This window comes from Perna viridis, chromosome 5 (genome assembly GCF_037379345.1).
Source record: "Perna viridis isolate PV_CMFRI_1.1 ecotype Kerala chromosome 5, ASM3737934v1, whole genome shotgun sequence".
NCBI classification, from domain to species: domain Eukaryota; kingdom Metazoa; phylum Mollusca; class Bivalvia; order Mytilida; family Mytilidae; genus Perna; species Perna viridis.
Window position 1 is genome coordinate 46044313 of NC_142449.1, and position 15654 is coordinate 46059966.

Below are 15654 nucleotides of genomic sequence, written 5' to 3' on the forward strand. Positions count from 1 at the left end.
AAATGAGTTGTCGCGAAAAAGGGGATAGTTTCTGTCATTAACAGTTTGCTTCTTTAAAACAGAACAAAACAAAGCCCTACACAAGAATATATTCATTGTTGGAAGAATATAACTGGTACCTCCAATTAATTTCGAAATTTCAATTTTGTTTTACTTCATAATTGTTCTTACTGAGAACAAAATTTTTAAAGGCAAAATTAACTGTTTAAGTAATCTAAATTCTTCCAATTCAACTTCATTTAGTCTTATTCGGAACTTATTTTACTTAATATACAATATAAGAAAAAATCTGCCTACCTGTGTTTGTCCCTCCACCAGGACTATGGACGCCGGTAAGGTCTACTCGATTATATTTATACTCTGTTTCTTTCTTCGTGGCATGATATTTATCATGGAACAAAGAGATACGACAGATCTAAGTAACTCTTTTTGTTGAAGATTAGAAAGCAGATAATACTAGTGACTCGAGATGTATTAATCTTACTTTAACTTACATATTTTGTGAACGTTTATCTATGTTCAAAGAATGAGAAAATCGACGGAAAGATTGAATACTGAAGAAAAACAAGGGTTGCACCTATTATAGGTCGTGCCGGTCAATTGACGTTGCTGTCCTGCATAATGGAGAAATGGTCTGAAGCATATTTCACGGAGACAACCTCCCGCTAGCAAAATACATAAGAATAACTTTGTATTAAGACACAAGAAAATCAGCGATTTTAAAAAAAATTCTGTATTGTTCCCTGATTTATCTTAGTATTTTGTTATCTCGTGTGGACGCAGAAAAACGTTAATCCTTAAAGTGTGGACACAATAGTTCAGGAATATTCTTAATGTCAACTATCTCAGAACGTTTATTTAAGTGTCCATTATAATGGATGGATTTGTTTTCAGTGTTATTGCAAAGCAGAAAATAATCAACTTTAAGAAAAAAAAATAAAAACGTATAAACGTTTCAACTGTTTTGTTGTCGTTGTTTGTATTTGTGTTCGTTTGTATTTTTTTCTTTTTTCTTATTTCTTCGTTTATTTGTTAATATGTTTGATTATTTGTGTCCCTTTTTTGGAGGGGGGATGTCAAATTTAATTTTTTTTTCTGTGTGTTTCTTTTTTCAGGGTGTAACAATGCTTAACATCACAGTAAAGGAAAAATTTCATATTTTACCTTAACGCCCGCCTTAATACTCGCTATTATGTGTCCACTGCGACATTTTTAAGGCTAAGGATTATTATTATTATTATTATTATAAATATAAATTCCCAACGATATCATTAATTTGATCCTCTATCCTACATAATAACATCTAGATGACCTGTCCCGTAGTACCATACATCCTTCGAGGAGGAATGACCCGGCCAGCGAAAGCTATATTTTTATATAGTCTGGCTGGCCGAGTGGTCTAGGGCGTTGGACATAGTGCAGGCGGTGTTGCCATAGATGTCACAGTGGTTCGAGTTCGAGTCCCGGGAAGGGAACGACCAAAAAACTGCATTGCAAATTTGACCGTTCTAACATCGTTAGGAATTTTTCAGTCCCTTATATACGTTTAAATTATCTTCCCTGTATTTGATCGGATGGAGCAGTGTAGCGAATAGAGTCGTCATATTCTGAGACGTTTGTATAATATTGATTGGTTGTGACATGCATCATTAATTTGATCCTCTATCCTACATAATCACACCTAGGTGTACTGTCCCGTACTAATATTAAAGTCAATGACATCGAGTGGACATTTTCTCGAATCTTTTATGTTTATTAAAACTATGGCCTCTAGTTTACCATAGGTAGGCAATAGTTTTAAATTTTGCACATTCACCATAAAAATTTCATAAGAATAAATGGTGTTAATTTTTGGAGAATTTACCCATGCTCCGTATGTATTATAAATTTGATATATTATACCCATTTTCAATGTATTCACCATTAGGTTTTTAATTATCCGACATTAAATCATAATAAACATGACATCGTCTTAAGGCGCATCTTAGGGTGATCATAGTAAGGATTGAGACCTAAAACCATCCTAATTGTATTCCTAAGACATAACGTAAGACATATCTTAGGATACTTACATTGACATGGCCCCAGTTTAGTTTCTTGGAGAAACTCATAAAATTCCATTTCATGAAAATAAACAAATCACATATCCGTCAAAAGTATAATTCTGTGACGAAACTTGATTTGTTCTGTTATATGCATTTGTATATTTTTGTGGTGTTTGTGTATGCGTGTGTGTGGTTTTGTTTGTCTGTCTGTTAGGTACAATTTAATCAAATTTAAAAAGTTAGAATTGGTAAATTTTATTTTTCTGCGGTACTTTAGTATCCAACAGCTGTATTTATAATACACTATATATTAGATAAATCCAATGTTTATAGTTTTATTTGTAGAAGTGGTATATTTTAATCAGATTACGACCAAATGTTGCGGGAATGTAATGATATGTCACCGTAAATCATCACGACCTTAAGCCTGTCAATGATATCCACTTACGATATATAGATTCAAATACATGTAGAGAAATACATGTATGCAAGTTAAAAAGACGTGCGATCATTGAACTCATCGCATATGTAGCCATGCATTCTCAAAGTTGATTCTTTGAAACATTGAAACAAGTTATAATAAATCGCTACACTTTTGTACCAAAACTGACTTTTACGTTTTCAGTTACATGTACCTACACATAAAAAAGAAGAATGGATATGGTGCATGAAACGCAACAAACGCACCAACGTATAAAGTAGGTACAAAATAGTAAATATATCTAGACGTCACAAAAAGAGCTTCAGCATACATGCAGATATTTTATTTCTGAAGAGATTTCTAAATAAGTTCGACTGTACTCTATATGAAAAATCCCTTTCCTTATACACCTACATGTGTAGAACACTTGCAGGTTCTTTAAAGGAGCATTCGGGGTGCGGTACATGTACATGTATATTCGATTTTACCGTTCAAAAAGGAGTCCCCTAGTCAGGATACGAAGCTGTTTAATATTTCGGGAAAAATACTGATAGCTAATGTTCATTAGATCCTTTCGTGTTAAATCGATAAGCATGCTCAATATACCCTTCCGCAAAGTAACACTTGGGTAGAACAGAAGAATTTTCCTAGCGGAAGTGTATATAGAGCATGCTGCACGCATGCTCATCGAATATCCCACAGTTAGCAGAAAGGATCTATTGACGTTGAAAATGATTTACATCTTAGGTCACCATAATCAATAAAAATCATAAAAATGGAAGATTATCACCAATAAAATGTTCATTTATAATCTAATAAAATGGTCATTATAAATGTGTTTTATTCTTTTTTGTCAATATTTTAAGAAGAAGTGAATCAAATTCCCTCTATGTACTGTGAAGTTTTGTAACTAGAATGGCAGAAAAGTGAGAAATATATTTTTTTGAAATACTGTGAAACTAAGGATACTTCTACTAAAATTCAAGCTGGAACAAAAAGGTCAGACATGTAATTGCTTAAAATCAATTTAAACAATAATTAGACAAAGGCTATCCAGTTAACGAACTTTGGTTTTAAACCAATACTTTCGTAACACACTTTGCCTAGAGAACCCTGCGGTAATTACTGCTTTTAGCAAGACTCAAATGAAACCGGAAATGTCAAAATATTGTTCTTATCCTCAAAACAACACTAAAATCATTGACTTTCCTATTCGTAAAATTCAATCGTAAAACGTAACATAACATGCAGAAGGCAAAGTGTGTAGACTACGGCAGGCGTAACATGAAGACCATGGAAGGCATGACACGTAGATCATGATAGCCATGGCATGTAGAACATGACAAACGTAGCATGTGGATCATTGGCAGGCGTAACATGAAGGCCATGACAGGCATGACATGTAGATCATGATAGGCGTAGCATGAAGATCATGACAAACGTAGCATGAAGATCATGGCCAACTGATCATGGCAGACGTAATATGAAGATTACGGCAGGCGTAACATGAAGATCATGGCAGACGTAACATGAAGATCGTGGCAGACGTAACATGAATCATGACAGGTGTAATGTATAATAAATCGTGATCATGGATGGTGTACATGTAGATCATGGTGGTGGACCATGTAGATCATGGTGGTGGACCATGTAGATCATGGATGGTGTACATGTAGATCATGGATGGTGGACCATGTAGATCATGGATGGTGGACCATGTAGATCATGGTGGTGGACCATGTAGATCATGGATGGCGGACCATGTAGATCATGGATGGTGGACCATGTAGATCATGGATGGTGTACATGTAGGTCATGGATGGTGTACATGTAGATCATGGATGGTGGACCATGTAGATCATGGATGGTGGACCATGTACATCAAGGCAAATTAAACATAAAGACCATGGCTGACGTCCAATGAATATTATGGCAAGCCAAACATAATGATAATGACAAATATACACTAAAGATCATGACAGGCGAAACGTGTAGACCATGACAGATGATATATGTATATCATTGGGTGCGATCAAATAGATCGTACCTGGCGTATCATGTAGATTATGTCTGGTGTAACGTGTATATCATGACAGGTGTTACATGTAGATCATATCTGGCGTAACATGTTGGAAATTAACATGTGAATCACAACATGACAGGCGTAACATGTAGACCTTGACGTGATAGGCGTTACTTGTAAACCATGACTGGCTTATCATTTATACCAAGGCAGACGTATCTTGAAGACTATGTCATCGCAGGCGTACATGTAACATGTAAATCATAGAAGACGTAACATGTTGATCATTGAAGGTATTACATGTAGATCATGACGGACATTACATGTAGACCATCGAAGGTGTTACATGTAGACCATTGAAGGTGTTACATGTAGATCTTAGCTGGCTACATGTAGACCATGGCATACATTACATGTAGACCATGGCAGGCACTTTTAGAAGATGGCAGACGTTACATATAGACCATGGCAGACGTTACATGTAGACAATGACATGCATTGCATGTAGACCATGGCAGGTGTTACATGTAGACCATGACAGGCATTACATGTAGACCATGGCAGACGTTACATGTAGGCAATGGCATATGCTACATGTAGACCAAGGCAGATATTCCATGTAGACCGTGGCAGACGTTACATGTAGACCGTGGAAGGCTTTGCCTGTAGATCATGGCGGGCGTTACATTAGACCATTGAAGATGTTATGTGTAGATCTTGGCGGGCGTTATATGTAGACCATGGCAGGCACTTGATGTAGAAGATGGCAGACGTTACATATAGACCATGGTAGACGTTACATGTAGACCATGCAGGCATTACATGTAGACCATGGCAGGCATTTAATGTAGACCATGGCAGACGTTACATGAATATCACGACAGGCATGGCACGAAGATAATGGTAGACTTAACATAATGACTATGACAGGCTTAAACGTGCATCAAAGTCAGAAATAAAATATTCAGATGTCGTTATCAAGATAAGAAATGTGTTTTGATTTAGTGAATTAAGAAAAAAAACTGAAAACTGTAGGATCATATATTTGAAAAATAAGCAAATACTGTGGAATTACTAGAAAGGAAATCGAGATGTAGCTGTTGAAAAAAGAAACAAAAGTAAATCACCAATTTAATTTGTTTAATTTTCTTCCTTTGTGCTTCTAACTCAATTTTCCACTGTTGGAAAGTTTTGAATTTTATATTAATCCGTAATATTCACAGTCATATCAAATACCTTAAATTTCATTCTGTCTCCTCAGTTTAAGGGAGAAAAGTGTATACAAATAATAACATTCTTTTTTAAGGAGGTACGATGGTTTCCCCTCAGATTGTCATTGCCTTGCAGTTCTTAAGCATTACATATGCAGCCAAACGTGAGTAGTTAGCATTCCTTCCCTTGTTGTTTGTTTACTTTTAAATACATTGTAACCTGTCTAAACCAGAACTCCTTTTTTGACTTTAAAATTGGTTCGGATTAGACAAGTTTCCTGTTTACCAACAAGGTTTAAAATACATTTAAATTAATATAAAAGACTTTAAAAGTTACTGATTTAGACAAGTTTTTCCGATTATTCGGGCTTCGGTCTAGATAGGTTTCTTTGTACTCTGTGGGTATAATATTGAAGAGGCATAACACGACTTTGGATTTTTACTTTTTTTATATTTTGTTTTATTTTTTATCCTGTTTTATGAGGAACATTGGTTATATAGCATATAATAATAAGAACAGAAGAGCAGACGCTTGACTGTATGTTTTAAGAATCGTTGATTTTTTAAAAGATAAAATGATAAACATGAAAAAGACTAAAAGATAAGTCATTGATCAAACAACCAATAGATTTACAAGACCAGATCCAGAATTTTGAAAATGAGGTGTGCCAGCCGAAAAAGGGGGTGCTAAGACATTATTGGCCATTTTCTGTCAATTTTACACATGAAAATGACATTTTTTTTCCAATAAAAATGGGGTGCCAACACCCTGCCCCCTCTCTGGAGCCGCCACTGATTTAGGGGATAAAAATTAAAAGTTAAAACCAGACTTAAAGTATATGTTCAAGACAATCAATTGAGATTATAAGATAAGAAATATATCCAAAACAGGACTTGTCAAATGATTGTTTCCTAGTAAATAAGATACAATAAAATGTCTTAACCGATCGAACATTGGATGATTCGATAACCTGCTTAAACCAGTCACTTTTTAAAGTCCATTATATGAGTTTAAATGTGTCTTGAACCTTAATAAACCGAACAGAACCTAACACTCTTATGCTAGAAAAAAAAACTCTGCCTTAAAGTCTTCCGTTTTATGTGTATATTATCCATGTAATAGACTTTTAACCTTGCTACAGCTGTTAGAATGAGAATTAAACTTGTAAACAATATTCTTTTGTTTTTGAACTCATAATTTATATATATATAATTTCTGCATTTTGGTATTAACCAGAAAATAAAAGTGAGTGATGTTAACATTTTATTTCTCCAAAATTTGTAAATGTTACGATCGTTTTCATTCTCCACACAGCGCCATACGTTCGTATCATCTTTACTAGTGTAAGTTCCGAACGTGATACGCTACATTTTGTAAATGACACACATCCCTTCTTGAAATCTTGGTTTAATCATTCACCTTCCTTTGTAAAGTACAAAAAATAAATGATAAGAAAGATACGGATACTACAAATATAACATTAAAAAGGAAACCAATTAATTTTTTTTGCAGTTCCGTGTCGCAACGACGAAGGAAAAACGTACCACCACGGCGAAGAAGTTATAGAGTCTGTCAAGTTGTGGTGTAAAGTGAAGAAATGTCGAAATGGAGAATGGGTAGCTGGTTATAAAGGTACGTCGTGAAGTGATTATCTGGGTTATAAAAGTACGCCGTTTATTGCAAATTTTTTTTAATTATTCAAAAAGGATTTTTTTATAACCCTTTGTGTTCTGCTTGAGCAGATAAGTTGTGTATATCTTCATAGTGATACATGTTAATGCCAAAAATCGAAGTTTATACAATGTTGGTATGCTGTGAAGGGATTATTTTGTGCTTTTTATTCTGTAATCTGTCTCATAAGTGTAAAAATACTATTTTTAATTTTTGTGGAAAGTTTTTTTTTTTTACTTTTTCGTACTTAACCAACCAAATCAAGAGCGGCAACTCTTGAAAAGTGCAACTTTCATGTACAATCTATTTTTTATATCTATTACGGAAAACTCGAAAATCCCATATTTTCGTATTAACTTTCAGGATGTATATCTGAGGGTAGCTGTTATACCGAAGGCGCTAAGTGGACGTACAAATGTAACAAAATGAAATGTACAAAAGTTGAAAAAGGAAATGTCAAGATGTACGCTACTGAAGTCGTCCAGTTTGGTCAGTATATATAAATTATTTACCAATACTGCAGTGAAAAAAAAAAGTGAAAAAGCTGCTAAAATGTTTTAAATATCGTTATACAGTGGTTTAATTATAATTTATCGCTTTTGTTATAGCAAAGACGTTTTGATTCTATATATTTTATACGAAGACGATGATTACAGATATATTTAGACACTAGTACATTTACATGTAGCTTTTTTATTTCTTTAAAATGTTTTTTTTTTTTTTTTTGTCTTTTAAAATGTTATTTCAAATCAAAATAAAGTTCAACCAATTTTAATTCAAAGTTAATTTACACTACACACTATAATACACTATACACTTTACACGATGGTTTGAAATCCTTGAACTTGGAAAGGTTACACAATATGATGAAAATTATACATAGCTTGTTTCGATGATGGTGAATGCAAGAAAGAGAACTCCAAATGGAAGAAGGGATGTAATACGTACAGGTGTACAGTTATGAAGGAGGACGCTACAACCTTTATACCGACTGTAGTTCCTATTAAACAAGGTACAGAGCTACTGGAGTGTTACATTTATAGATAAAATAGATAATTGCGCTGTTAATTTAAGAAGTATGTGACAGTTGCAAACTTTTAGAAAAAGATATCAAGAAGAAAAATAGTGTAACTCCAACAAAATCCACCGAATCAAAACGATTGTATAGTATGCGCAAGACGAGTACACTCCATATCGATATATAAATGTCATATATATAAATATTATAAGAATCCGTCAAACAGTTTCAGAGGTGTTGCATTCACATGGTCGCCTACTATGACCATATTTTTTCTGTCACCTCGTGGCGAGGGACAATAACCATTTACATTTATAATGAATTTACAAATCATTTGGTAGACAGTGCTCCTTTACGTGATAATTTGCATAACATTTGACGTCTGCAAATTAGTTAAGAACACTGGGAAAAAATCACAGATACTAAGTAAGCAGTGCTCATGACATGTGAAAATTTTCATATCCTGGATAGCAGATCTAGTGAATTAATAGAGTAAAATGAAATAAATTTTATGGGTGGATCCTGAATTTCAGGTTAGGGAGAATAATTTTAAAATTAAAACGAAAATGAAAGAGTAATCAAGGGAACCAAGGTTCTAGTGGTAATCAAAAGAATGTAATCCAGTGACAAAGACTAGACATCGAAAACAGACATACAAAACAAAGAACATAAAATAACTAAAATAATACATACAAAGTAACAAAAGCAAATGAGCAACTCGGACTCCACTAAAACTGGGAGCAAGCCATCAGAAAGGGATAATAGATGAAGCGCACATATTTACTATATAGTACTTAAAGTAATGAACTGTACGATGAAGTGAAGAAAATTCGTTATTATACTTCAAGAATAGGAAATTTTAAATTTGGTTGCTTTGAACTTTACCATAGGGTGTTCATGGAATACGACAGGCAGTCGACGATGTTTTGAACTTGACGAGACAGTGACCAAGAACTGCCAAACCTATAGATGTCAGGTTCCGTCTGATAGAAATGAAAACAAAGTAGCAAAACTTGTTCTGAAAAATAGAGGTGAGGAAGATACATATCAGTGGCCAGACTTAAAAAAGGGGAGAGTTGTGATCACGCCATAGTACTATATGTATTGTTTCGTTTTCACTTTTAGTCTACTTTTATGTTGCTGGAGTATATGTGGACAACTATTTCGCTGTACCTGCATATAATATATGTTTACGGCCAGCTGTGTGATATGAGGGTTTCCTCATCATTCTTTGAAGACCCATGGAGGTTGTGGCCTCTTGATATATTCATCATACCCAATCTCGCTGTATCTGTGTGTTTTTCTTTCTTTTTTTTTTTTTTTTTTTTTTTTTTTTATTCTAATGAATGACCATGATTGTATTCGCGCGCGTTATAAGATAGGTATTTGTGATGTATATTTCATACATAGTCTACTTTCCCACAACAAACTACGATATCGTTTGAAGTTATTTGATTTTGTTTTCTTTTAAAGTTTTAAAGAAAACTAAATTTTGTAATTGACAGAGACGCTTTGTCAAGCCTCTTTTGTTATAGTGTTGTTTGATAAAGCGTGTGACCTGCTCTTGATCAAAACAAAATATTAACGTTTATGCTTAACCATTGCACCCAATTTTTACCATATCAATTATGCTAATGAGATGGGAAAAAACTAAATATCAGGCCTGAAATAATTGAATATGTGTGTTCTGTTCCACTTTATCTATTAAAAAAAAGACCCAACTGAAAAAAATATTTGGTTTGAAAAAAAATATATTAATCCTATTCCCCCATCTTTTGATCCTCCTAAGTCAGGGATTCTACCTTTGCTTCAGAATCCTACCTGGGGAAGGTGCATGTATGGGAACATGAAAAGCAGATTATTATGCTTGGCCTAGCCATGTGTATGTACAGTAATATATATACAGATTTACAACAAAGCGTCCACGTTCTTCATAATTTTACGAAACAAAGTCTTTTCTTTCTTCTCTAATTGATAGGAGCATCTTTTATTTTGGTCACGAAGATGTAAAAGGAAAATCTTTCAGAAATGACGTATTATAGAGAAAACAGGGATTGAAATGACGTCTTGCTGCGGTTTGTTTCTGCAGACAAACCCCTTATACCACTGATCTAATTTTACACCCCGAGTTATTATGTGATATCCTCCAAAAAGTTGCGTGTCCGTTTACCCTATTTTATTCACAGGATTTTGTAGTCTGCTTTAACCTTTATTTGATCTTTAGGTTGCTATGGCCTAAATGACAGGAAGGCCTGTATCATAGAAGGTGTATCCGAAAAGCACAAGTGTTCTACTTACAAATGTACCTATAACGGAAAAGTTATGGAGATGGAACTGGAAAAATACGGTATATACTCCCTAAGTAATGCTATAGTGGTACAGTTGTCTATACAAATCTCTAGATCTAAAACGCTTATAACAGAAAAACAAAGAAGACATCAAATGTAATCACCAATGAAATTGATTGTGTGTGTGTGTTGTTTTTTTTTTTTTTTTGGTTTGTTTGTTTGTTTGTTTGTTGTTGTTATCACTTTGCTTCCGACGTCGTCGTGTCTTAATATTATGACTTTTTTCCTTAAATATCTTCTCCTCTCAAACCACTCATTTGATGGATTATTACAAAACTTGGTCATCAGCATTGTATGGTTATCCTCTTAAAAAATTATGTTGTTTATATATAACACGGGTAATCATGGTCGATATTGCTATTTTACCAGGATACGGGTCACTAACTTCTACATACTCGTGTCTCAAAAGGTCTAAAGACACTAACTTCTACATACTCGTGTCTCAAAAGCTATAATTAAAGAAATATAATAAAAATACGAGTTCATTCTGCAGCTTGAAAAACTCTACGACAATTGCCACTTAGTAGAAGTTGTATGACAACAGTCCTTAGAATGTAACAAACTTCTGTTTTTTTTATATTTAGTTTGTTGTTGTTAATATTCAGATTATCCTTTTTAAGGCTGTGAAGATGCAAAAGGCGGTTGCATATATGATGATAGTCCTCAGAATAATGATGACAAAAATCCGTGTTACCAACAAGCATGCACCAAACAGGGTTGGGTAACTGTATCCCGCGGTAAGCATAGTAGTTAACAATTAATCACAGATATAATCATGCATGGGTTGTCACTCTTTTTTTTTCGGTTAACCAAAACAGTTTTGAATTTCATCAACAACAGAATTTCCACCGCTTGTTACAAGAAGTCATCCAATGTTTTTCTTTTCAACCTTTCATATCTGTTGTATTAGTATTAATACTTCCCAAATTATGTTTGTAAAGTTACACTTTCCAGACAGTTGACAAAAAACAGTCTTCCTGTTCTTGTTGTAAGAAGAAGAATTAGATGGTAGGTGGAATGTATGCATTGATTGTTGATTGATTGATTATTGTTTAACGTCCAAACCTAGATATTTCATACATTTCCGGACGCGAAAGTTCGATCATTCAAATTGACCCTGTTTAGTACAAGTTAAACTCTCAAACCCGGGTGCTTACACACGATTGTGACACTCCAAAGGTCAGGAAGAACATATACTCAAACTCTGTGTTGTATACCTAAGCATACTAAGTATGTACCGATGATGGTTAGTTGACGTAGTTTCATTATATTACCGAAGAAGCTTTGATGACAGAATAATGTCGTTAAAATGAATCAGAAAGATTTGGATGACACATCATCATTGTTTACCTGTACTTTCGAGGGTTGAAAGCCTAAATGTTGCTGCATTTGGTATTGTATTTTTTACTGTTTTGTTTATTTACATCCTGGATGTAAATATTTTCACATGACATGAACGCTTTGAAAAAAATGTTCATATATCTACACAATGTTAACTCTTTGACATATTCCCCTTACATTTCTGTTTGATAACACAATTTCGCGTATTCAAGCATGAAACAAGGAGGATTATGTCTGGTATGTCTCCGTGTACAAATGACCATTCTCTCATGGAACGCCAGAGTAAATATGTATTAATTAAAGTATACGGTGTTCTTAAACATGGCTACTAAATAACATTCATCCTTTGTGTATTGTCCGTTACAAATGAGATTTATTGCGCTTCTATCCACAACCTAATACTTTCAATCTCCTGGTTTGTATAGAAATATTGGTGAATAAGAACGCACTGAACTGTGACCTGTCATGAAGTGTGGTGTTCAATGTACAAAGTAGAAAAATCAAAACGGTTTTTGCACTATTACAAAAGATGGAGCGAGAAGAAGAGATACACCCTTGTAGGTCTAAAAAAATTGAAAATATATGTGTACGTAGCAGACCTCGCAATATACCACTGTTTGTAAGGACAGTAAAAAACCATGATAGTATGTTGTTACAGTAACGTAACTCCTCCTTAGACAAAGTAACGTAACTCCTCCTTAGACACAGTAACGTAACTCCTCCTTAGACACAGTAACGTAACTCCTCCTTAGACACTAGATGCCTAGATTACCTTTTAGTAACATGTGTTTAATGGTTTGCTGAAAGCATTCCGTCTATCCTAATCTCGTCACAGTTATCTTGGGATAGATTTCAAATGTTTATGCGTGTATATGAGGCTTATCTTATAAGCATCCGATGTCAACTTCCTGTAATTGTGGGGGTATAACTAGCACATCAGTGCGTGTTATGTCATGTTATTATCTCTATTTCAGCGTGCTCGTATGAAGACCAGTGTATATTTGAGAACTCTACTGCTTATGACAACTTAAATTGTCTAGCTTTGAAATGCAAATCGAGAATAAAGAAAAATGGAAAGAAGCAGGATGTTCACATGGGCATGGAAGTCTTTCGACGAGGTTAATACCTATAAAACATTTCACAACCTCCTAATAAGCACGCCCAATTCCTAGCAGATTTTCATGTCTTACCAGGGTGGAACCATATGTTTTGAAAAAAGGATCATTGCAATTACATGTATTTACACATTTTTGCCGGATTTTGAACGAAATCAAGAAAATTTTCCATCAAAAAAGGGTTCCGACCCCTGGAAGCCATTGCTTTGCTCATATATCCTGGCTGTTAACATTTTCATATGATAGGAACACTATGAAAAAGTGTTCGCACCTCTACAAAATGTCTTGAGGCAGAAAAATATGCAATTATTTGTCTAGCATTAATAAAAAAAACTACCACTGCAATGCTATCTTGTTTTCAGTAAATCAATTGAAAGAGTAACCAAGGGCACCAAGGACACCAATGAGCTACTCCTTTCCTCTTTCGTCTACCCCGGACTTGACTTTTTATGAGCAACTCGGCGAGTGTTTCTAGAAAAGCAGAGAACGCTTACCCTACCGGTGCACCTGCTTCATGCTCCCAGTTTTTAGTGGAGTCCGAGTTGCTCATTTACTTTTGTTACTTTGTATGTATGATTTGGTTACTTTATGTTCTTTATTGTGTATGTCTGTTTTCCATGTCTGGTCGTTGTCCCTGGATTACATACTTTTGATTACCGCTAAAACCTTGGTTCCCTGGATTACTCTTTAAAAACACCAACATACATGCAAAACCTTTACAAACCTATTTACTGAAATCGGTAGAATAATTGGGTGTCTTGACAAATGAACTATGTCTTCTCCATACCACTCATACCTCTGAAGTCAAAGCACAGGAATCACCTTTGAAAGATGGTTGCCGTATTGACTTAAGCCACTCTTTTCAATTCAAACTATGAGTAATGAAAACCACAGTTTTCACGTTCTGTTATCTTTTTATAATTATAGATTGTAAAGATGACACTGGAAAATGTTTTAAAATTGGAGACGAAGGATTTCAAGCGGTGGTACATGGTAACAGCTATTCTAGTTGTCGATGTGAGAAGAGGGAACCATTGGGTTATGCAATAGCGTGTGGGTAGTGAAAAACGGTAAAATGCTCGAATAAAACGTATGAAAATCAAAGATTAATTTAGTTATTTACTCATTTAATTGCAGATGCCCTCCTCATACGGGTCAATTTGTTTATAATAATGAAAGGTAAATTCCATTCTTTTTAAATTTCGTTTTAAACGCCTGTCGGAAAATAAACAGACATGTGGTATCACTTAAAGATGACTTTTAGATATTATTTTCATTGGTGCAGACCTATGGAATATTTTATTTTTTGTTTTGCACATCACATATCATCGTTAGGTCATTATTTAAAAATAAATATGAAAGAAATATTGATCACAAAGTATATATTTTTGTATCTATTTTTACCAACAAAATATGGTCACGTGGACGTAGTCCTGACCCAATTAAGTTTGGCTCCGATGAGAACCAATTTGATCACCGATTAATTGTTTACCTTCCCTCATTCGTCTACACCAGATGTTACGTTTTATGAGCATTCTAGAAAACAAACCCTACCGGTGCACCTGGTCCATGGTCTCAGTTTTTAGTGGAGTCTAGGTTGCTCATTTTCCTTTGATTCTTTGTGCGTATTATTTTGGTTTTTTCATGTTCAGTGTTGTGTATGTTTATTTTTTTTATTACCGTTCGAATCTTGGTTCCCTTGATTTCCCTTTCAACAGATATTAGGCAACCATGCAGCTACCCATGGTGTGCCCCAACTTGTTATTTAATTTTACACTCTTACGAGACAAACATTTTCTCCACGAAAGGATTGCCACAGACGAATAATATGATTTTTCTGCACAGTTACAATGAATATTTGTAGATGACTATCCTCATGTATCTACCCTAAACTTTTAAGATAAGGATACTACAGGTAAACAAAACAAATCTGTATATTTCATCGCAACGCTGACTAGATTGAAAAGCATTCAACTAAACTATAACAGGCGCGATTTCTTTGATCTTCCAATTGCTAATAATCCTTTTTTATGAAGTAGTATTCCATGAAACACTGCACCAGCGTTTCGGATATTTGTATCTTGATTCTGTATGGTTGTCTGCATGACCTGGCTGACCAATATGAAATGTCTTTTTTTTTCAATATGATCAACCTCTATCTGTCAAAGATATTTTTCCCTTTTTTACTGGACTTGATGTTCAACGAACGTCATAACGGGTGTTTAGCAAGAAGAAGGAACTGCTCAATCTTTCCGAGGCCCAAGAGTTCACCGTAGGTTTTAGTTAGATTAAAGCTGCTTTTAATTATTATAGTCTTTTCATCTATGATAAGGAATGAAGGAATAAATGTCAGCAAAGGCATTGATTAATTTTTTCATGTCAGTCCAGTATCACTTTGATAAGCACGTTTACTATTATCAGTGATGTCAACTTTAAAGTCATCTTTAAAAGGACAAAAAA

At 34.5% G+C, this 15654-nt stretch overlaps 1 protein-coding gene across 1 annotated transcript; it reads left to right on the plus strand.

Annotated features, from left to right (window-relative positions):
• Window positions 1-3317: 3317 nt before the first annotated feature.
• On the plus strand, window positions 3318-14304 carry LOC148617931 (uncharacterized). Its single transcript, XM_088581662.1, has 10 exons — window positions 3318-3465; window positions 5796-5864; window positions 7214-7333; window positions 7736-7861; window positions 8256-8384; window positions 9281-9421; window positions 10615-10737; window positions 11359-11475; window positions 13054-13197; window positions 14122-14304. The coding sequence occupies exons 2-10, from the start codon at window positions 5804-5806 to the stop codon at window positions 14253-14255; spliced, it is 1095 nt and encodes a 364-aa protein (XP_088437788.1). The 5' UTR covers window positions 3318-3465; window positions 5796-5803; the 3' UTR covers window positions 14256-14304.
• The last annotated feature ends 1350 nt before the right edge of the window (window positions 14305-15654 follow it).

What these genes read in the sequence shown, in the direction of transcription:
- LOC148617931 (XM_088581662.1), top strand. Translation starts at nt 5,804, where the DNA reads ATGGTTTCCCCTCAGATTGTCATTGCCTTGCAGTTCTTAAGCATTACA. An exon ending in ATGGGTAGCTGGTTATAAAG is followed by an intron (nt 7,334 to 7,735) that starts GTACGTCGTGAA and finishes ATTAACTTTCAG; the next exon opens with GATGTATATCTGAGGGTAGC. An exon ending in ACTTGTTCTGAAAAATAGAG is followed by an intron (nt 9,422 to 10,614) that starts GTGAGGAAGATA and finishes TTTGATCTTTAG; the next exon opens with GTTGCTATGGCCTAAATGAC.